Here is a 7,351-nt window from a genome sequence, read left to right on the forward strand (position 1 = left end):
AGGGGGGGTAAAACAACAACGCACAGACGCGCACACCACACAAAAAAGGAGCGTCGTGTGCCAAAGGCTGGCGAGAGCCTCCCCGGGCCGACGGAAAAAAAAAAAGGGGGGGGTGATGGGGGGGATATCGTGTGCCAGCCCCCCGGTCCCACACCTGCCGGGGTGTCCCCGGCGCATAAAGCGGTGTAAACAAAAAAATCCTCGCTGCCATCTCTTATAAAGATGGACGTGTCACCAAGTCGTGTGAGAAAAGCCTGAGAACAAACGGGGCCACTCCGTCTCCAAGGGTTCTCCCTTGAACTGGGCGGAACAGCCTATTAAGGGCTTACTTAATTACTTTAATGACTCTGGACAGGCTTTAAAATGCAGTCAGCGCCGGGGCTAAGGGGAGGGGTAGGGGGTGCCGGGGATTTGAAGGCTGGCGGCGGGGACGGGGCCGGGGATGCGGCGAGCGGGACGCAGGGCGCGATACCGCGATACCGCGCCCTGCGCCCCGCTCGCCGCATCCCCGTCCCCGCCGCTATTGTGGGACAGTCACGTGTGTCCCCGAGGTCCACGTGGGGCGACACAGCTGGGCCGCCCCCGGCTGCGTGGACGGGGGCGAGGAGGGGGAGAAAGGAAGAAGAGAGAAGAAAAAAAAGCCCCTCATCCCCTCGCCCCCTTCCACCCTGATCTTTAATGCATACATTCCCTCGGCGCCGCTCGCCCCTAATCCTATGGGATCAGCGGGCCCGTGGAGGCCCCCCGGGGTCCCCCCCAAGAAGTGATGGCTTTATAAGGGGGCCGGAGAGAGAGGGGATGCAGAGCCCACCATGGCCTCCAAGCTCAAGGAGCGGAGGGTGAGTCGCAGCCCGCCTTGCGCGCACGGGTCTGCGGGGCCGCCAAGCCGGCCTGGCCCGGAGCCCTTCGCCGCCTTTCCCTTCGAAAAGCCCCCCCACAAAAAACAACCACACCTCCCTCACAAAAACAAGCCTGTCCTGCCGGGGCCGTCCGCGCAGTCGGAGAGCCACCAGGGCCGCGTGGAGAGGACCGGCCACCGGAGCATCATCCTTCCCGAGGCCGCGTCGCGCCCGGCACCGATGCTCGGAGCGGGGCTGGGGACTGACTTCCCTGGAGGGGTCGAGACCGGGGCTGGGGGTGGCTGTCACGGCAAGACTGGATCCATCTGTTTTCTTCTCCCCCGCTAACGCGCCCCGTATGTTTTGCAGAGGACGCCGGTTTCCCACAAAGTGATTGAGAAGCGGAGGAGGGACCGCATCAACCGCTGCCTCACCGAGCTGGGGAAGACGGTGCCCATGGCTCTGGCCAAGCAGGTAGGCGGGGGGAGCAGCCCCTACGCCCTTTTCTCCCCGGTGAGCCGCGATATCCCCCCTGATACGGCGGGGTTAAGGGGCGGCCCAGTGGAACGCAGCGCAGTCTCAGGGGAGAGGTGATGCCCACCTGCCCTGCCCATTGCAGAGCTCGGGGAAGCTGGAGAAAGCGGAGATCCTGGAGATGACGGTGCAGTACCTGCGGGCCCTGCACTCGGCGGACTTTCCCCGCGGCCGGGAGAAGGGTAGGTGGGCGGGAGCGATCTCCCGCGGCCCCCGCCGGGTCACTCGCGGCGTGGGGGCGGCTTTCCCCGCTCCTCTCTCAGCCAGACCCTGAGGAGCTCGATTCCCTTCCCTTTCCTTTCCAGCAGAGCTGCTCTCCGAGTTCGCCAACTACTTCCACTACGGCTACCACGAGTGCATGAAGAACCTGGTCCACTACCTGACGACGGTGGAGAGGATGGAGACCAAAGACACCAAGTACGCCCGCATCCTGGCTTTCCTCCAGTCCAAAGCACGCTTCGTTACTGAGCCTCTCTTCACCTCCCTGGGCTCCCTCCCGGAGCCGGACTTTTCCTACCAGCTGCATCCTGGGCCCGAGTGCCCCGGGCACGTCCACAGTCCCGCCGAGGGCGTGCTCCAGCCGCCCTCGGGGGGGCCATTCCCCTGGCACGGCGCCGCCCGCAGCCCCTCCCTGCCCTACCACTTGCCCAGCACCGCCGTACCCCTCGCCAGCCCCGGCCAGCAGCGCAGCAGCTTCCTCTCCTCCGTGCAGGGGCTGGACCGCCACTACCTCAACCTCCTCGGCCATTCCCACCCCAACGCCTTCGGGCTGCCCCCGGGCCAGCACCCCTCCATGCTATAGAGACTCGTCCCGCCTGAAAAACCACCTATTTATGACCGCGGACACTGCGGGCTCCACCCGGGCGCACCGGGAGGCTGCCGGGGGCAGGGAGATGCGCAGGGGCCCCGGATGGCGAGGAACCCCCGGGGGCCCAGATCTGCCCCGCCCGCCCTCTCCGAGGGGCTGAAGCTGTGCCCCCACCCGCTCGTCTTCCCACCTCCCGGTTCAGTGCCTGTACAAGTGATGCCTTGGAATAAACGTTTATCCCCGCCGCTGTTTTTTGTTTCCGTGAAAGAGCTTCCTCGGGTGGCCGTGGGAGTCTCCGCACGCATCCACCCAGGGCAAAAAAAACCCCGAGCGAGACGTGGGCAGCGAGGGCCAGGGAGCTCGCTGCCCGCACCGGCCGCGGCTGGCGCTTCGGGCAGGCGGGGCAGGGCGTGACGGGCCGGGGGTCGCTGCCTCCCGGCTTCTGCTCCCGGGCTGTCACCGGAGGCTGGGAAGGAGGCGCGGGGTGCCCCGGAGGTGGCGGATGCCCCACTCCCCGCAAACCCCGCGGGTGGTACCCTCCCACGCACCCGTGGAGAGGTGCTCCACAGGCATGCGTTCGAACGGCATCTCCCGTGTGTTTTGCCAGCGAATTTGTCTCCAGCGCAGCTTGTTCGGAGGTGGATGAATAATGGTGAAGGCGCAGGACGGGGCGGGGAGGGCAGGCGGCCGCTGCGGGGCTGCGGAGCGTCGAGAATAAAACCAATGGAAGCTCCGGGGGCGAGTCCTTCAAGCCTCGCCGCCGGCGCGGAACCGCGGCACGGCTCCCTCCCGACGGGGCCACTCCAGCCCCGCCTGAACCAAGCGTCCCGGGTGTCTCCATAGCCTCTGGAAGAAGGGCAGCCCGGGCATGGCCGGCGGGGCCGGAGCCGTCGAGGGCTAAATTAACTTATTCCAGTTGGGTGGGGAGGCTTTGAGGAGATTTGACCTGGGCTGTTTGCCCAGGTCGCGGAATGGGCTGACCCGCAATTTGTAAACCAACCCGACCCTTTATTCGGAGACAGACAAAAAGATCTTCATTACAATGAGTAAAAAGTGGAATGTGTATCTTCCATTTAACCTGTAAATACAGGAAAAGCTCCTATCCCAGATTAGTGGGGAAAAGGTCACACGGCAGGATGATGGTGAGTCAGCTAGGAAAGGGACAAAAACACACCCATTTCCTCGGGACACCTTTAGGAGGGTAAATCCAGAGGGAACGTCTATTTTGGTCAGTGTATGCAGAACAATATGCACTCAGCCAAACACATTCAGCAGAAGGAATGGCTGGTGCCTATTATGAAAACACATGTCTAACGCTCATTTTTATCAGGACTGGGTGCAGAATACAGACAAAATGCTACATGACTTTTATTCTGTGTGCTTTAAGCTCTTGTGATCCCACTCTGTCACTGAAGCATTAAAGATACGGCATTTTCCTGAAAATATAAAGATATTCAACATTTTGGTCCCTGTTAACCAAATGAAACAAAACTTTCCTTTGCTAAGTAGATTTTCTCTCTGGGATTAGCAGAGGGCCACCATGGTCAAAACTGGGGTCATTTACATATAATTTTGCAAACTCGCACTGGTCCATGACAGTCTTTGTCTCTCCAATGTTGCTATCCTGGATTTTTTTTTCCTTTTTCTTTTCATTTTCATTTAGCTGTGGAGGATAAACCCCTCTTTGGCTTTACAATGACTTTAGGATAAAAGTCTCCCCTCCCTCCACTCTTTCAGGCCTCTGAGCTCACCCTCCCGCTTTTGGCCCCGAAATTATTTTGGAATTTGCTGAAGTCAGATGTACCAGGCATGGGAGCTGAGCTGCCTTCCCAGCTCAGATCCACACCTGTGCACCCTGCTCTGTGCACACAGGTGAGTCAGCAGAGGCAGTGGGATACAGAGCTCCCTTGGGACATTTATCCCCTGTCCTTTGACAGAGGTTCAGCTCATTTGCTTCGATTTTATTTTACATTTCTGTGCCTATAGGACAGAGACTTTTGGCCTTTCCCCCCTTTGGATTTATTTTAACTCTGCCATGAGCATCCTCTTCCAGCTTTGGTGTGAGCAGGTAGGAACTGGATGACCCCTGTGCTGGGCCTGTTAAAGACTACCTAGTCCCAGGTGGAGTGCCTGTTTGATCTGGCAGTGCCATCCTCTGGCATAGGAGTGCCATTTACTGGTGTCTGGCAGCACCTAGCACAGGGAATTAATAGAGAGGGATTGTTCCTGAAAATGAACTATTTTAATTCCCAAAGTCCCCAAAATACTAGATTCTGTGTTATGCACCTGCTTGGACAAAAACCTTAGTAGTGAATGATTTGCTCTATCATGTCCTGTTCCTTTTCTTCAGCTAGCATCTTTTTCCTTCTTAGACTTTCACATCTCTTTTGCCAAAGTTTGCCTTGCCTTCCCTTCACATGCCTTTCACGCCCTCTTTTCCACCTCTTTTCCCTCCTATCAGAATTCCTCTCTTTTCCTCACACTTTCCATGTCCTGCATGTACTGCAATTCTTCTCACCCCAGAAAACAGTTGTACAGCATGGTCACACATCAGTAATTTCTTTATGTTGAGCGCAAATAATCATGTTGGGATCAAAAGACAGCAAAATGTGAGTTCACAGTTCTGCATCTGATACTGACTCTCTCTTGCTATTTACTCAGACAGTAGGAGAGTTTTTGATCTTTGTAATATCACATTATTGAAAACATCCCTCATTTATCCCAAGGATTTATTTGGATTATTATTTAAAACATCATCAATTAGATTAAAGAGACATAAGTGGCCTGTACAAAAACTCTCCATCTTAAAGCTTTATGTTTTCAATAGGTAACAGGCAAAGCCTGGAAGGAAATTCTAGTCTCACTTAACTATTTAATAAGTAAAGAAGGTTTATGGACTTTGAACATATACAACACAGATCAGAACTCTTCTTTTTTCCCGTGGTTTTGTACCAGTCTGAATGCATTATTCAAAGACCTACAGGCTTTGCTGGTAGTGCCACACTGTGGAGTTTCCAGCCTTGGAAACAGAGCCAAATGCCACTGAACAAAGTCCCCAAATTCAGGTCAATGCAGTCATTCTTGGGGTATCTCCTCAATCAGGTCGGTAGCTAACTAGAAAAGAGTATTTTTATTGCACTTTGGGTCAGTACTCTCCTTGCAGCACTGGACCACAGAGAGCTGCATCAGCACACCTACAGGGACTGAGCCATGATTTTGAAAGAAGCAACTGAATGAAAGAGGTGGAACTGCACCAATGAAGGCTCTTAATTACAGATCGATTCCAGTAGAGATAATAATTGGCTTCCTAGTGGTATGGATATGATCTCTTTCCCATGGTGAAAATCCCACCACTTTTTAAGTCTTGTGGCCCCAGTGCTCTGTGGAATGCTGCTGCTATTCCTTAGGCTCAAAGGAACTCCAGGGCAGCCTGCATGATTTGACCAGGATTGTGCCAGAAGTGCTTAGGAGAGCAGCAGGTCTTAGGTGCCAGAGTACAATGATCACCTCAATCAGATCAGCTTATTGCCCTTCTGCCACATTCTTGGAGAGAACTAAATAGTGTCTAGAAGCTCAGGAGGATTGTTTTTCCATTATAAGTTGAATCAACTACAAGGAGGAAACCTTCTGTTTGCCTGTGGAACAGTCTGCATATTACACACATGCTGCTGAAGCAGCTGCAGGCTTGTCCAGCAACACTTTTGCAAAGGCAGACTTTTGGAAAGAAACCCTCCAGACAACAGTTCCATATTTGCTGAGACGTAGCATCTGATCTCACAGATTTGCCTCCTGCCTTGGGTGAGTCTCACATCATCATGTCTATTTCTAGCAAACTTCCCACATGGTGCATAAAGGCTGTTTCAGGAAAAGAACACTGAATTCTCTTGAATAAAAAAGTGATTATAGAAAGAAGTATAAGAAAAGTAATTTTAATATGTACGTAACATTAAAACTCAGATACCTACCCATGCAACAAACTGCGTATAGAGTGGCATACTAAAACAAACAAAACTCATTTTCAAAGATGAGGAAAAGCAACATTGAAGACTACTGGATGAAATACCAAATGGGAAGAAAGAGGAGTAGTTTATAAGATTCAAACTCAGAACATTAAATAAGGAAATTCATTAAATAAAAAAATATTAAACCTAGGTAAGAGATTGTTTAACATTCATCTGCAAGCTACAGCAACTGAAATGTGCATTATGCTTCATCAGAAGTAACACAATTAATTAACCTGAAAACTCCACTTTTGCTATGAAGGAAATCTAGACTTTAGCATGTATGCTCTGAGAAGTTAAAGGCAATTTAATTTTTAATTACTATAAGAGAACCACACCTCCAAATGCAGTCATAGTCTAGTAATTATTGTGTAATTTATAAATGAGGCCCTTCAAACAAGGGAGTCCTTCAAGGCAACAGGGAACCCTTCCTTACAGGGTCTGTGACTCAGTTCTTATGCTTTTGGTGAACATCATGAAGTTATCTTTATCCCTGCTGAGGGCTTAACCCAGAGCATGTAGAAGGATTTACACCAGCTCATGCTGTAGTACTTTGTTTAGAGAATATTGATCTTCTACTAGCTTTGTGGAAGTGCCTGAACTCTCATCTCTATCTCTTGTGAATTCCAGCACCAAAATTATGTTTTCAGTCCCATAAAGGGTGCAGGTATTTAGAGCAGGGCACAGTCCAACCAGAACCCTTAAGACCAGGATCATGGCAGAAAGTGCCTTCATTGAGATTCAACAGCCTGTACCTCCATCTCCCTTGCCCTTAGTTCCCAGCCTGAGGCTTAGACACTCTTCTAGGAAGTTGAAGTCTCAAGGATGAATGCTAAAAACTGTGGTCCTCTTTGGGGGCACCTTCTCATAACCACCTCTCCCCTACAAAGCAATTTCTGTGTTCTTTGAAGGAACCACTGTGTACTGGTTCAACCTTTCAAAGGAGAGATCAGATGGCAGCCTGCAGGGGAGGGTTTGCTCTCAAGATACCAGCTTGAAGGAGATGTTCAGTTTAGAATCACTAGCAGAAAGTTGTGACATGGTTTCAGTGCTTTCTCACTGCTAGGGAGGAGGGGAGACCGTGGCTTTTGCACTTCTCTCCATTCTCCTCCTCTGGAGATATATGTGACTCTGTGTAAACCATTGTGTACCACACACATAGGAAACTT

The 7,351-nt window shown here is 52.3% G+C and overlaps 1 protein-coding gene across 2 annotated transcripts; it reads left to right on the top strand.

Annotated features, from left to right (window-relative positions):
• The first annotated feature begins 602 nt into the window (after positions 1-602).
• Positions 603-2,427, top strand: HELT (helt bHLH transcription factor). 2 transcript variants are annotated; one of them, XM_056489721.1, is made up of 4 exons: positions 603-839; positions 1,209-1,313; positions 1,459-1,555; positions 1,682-2,426. In XM_056489721.1, exons 1-4 carry the CDS (start codon positions 813-815, stop codon positions 2,173-2,175), a joined length of 723 nt encoding a protein of 240 aa, XP_056345696.1. In that variant the 5' UTR covers positions 603-812; the 3' UTR covers positions 2,176-2,426. The 2 variants fall into 2 exon arrangements, with proteins under 2 accessions (XP_056345696.1, XP_056345695.1); XM_056489720.1 differs by having other exon boundaries at positions 611-839; positions 1,679-2,427.
• Positions 2,428-7,351: the final 4,924 nt, after the last annotated feature.

The sequence above is a fragment of the Oenanthe melanoleuca genome, chromosome 4 (genome assembly GCF_029582105.1).
Source record: "Oenanthe melanoleuca isolate GR-GAL-2019-014 chromosome 4, OMel1.0, whole genome shotgun sequence".
In the NCBI taxonomy this organism is placed as follows: Eukaryota; Metazoa; Chordata; class Aves; order Passeriformes; family Muscicapidae; genus Oenanthe; species Oenanthe melanoleuca.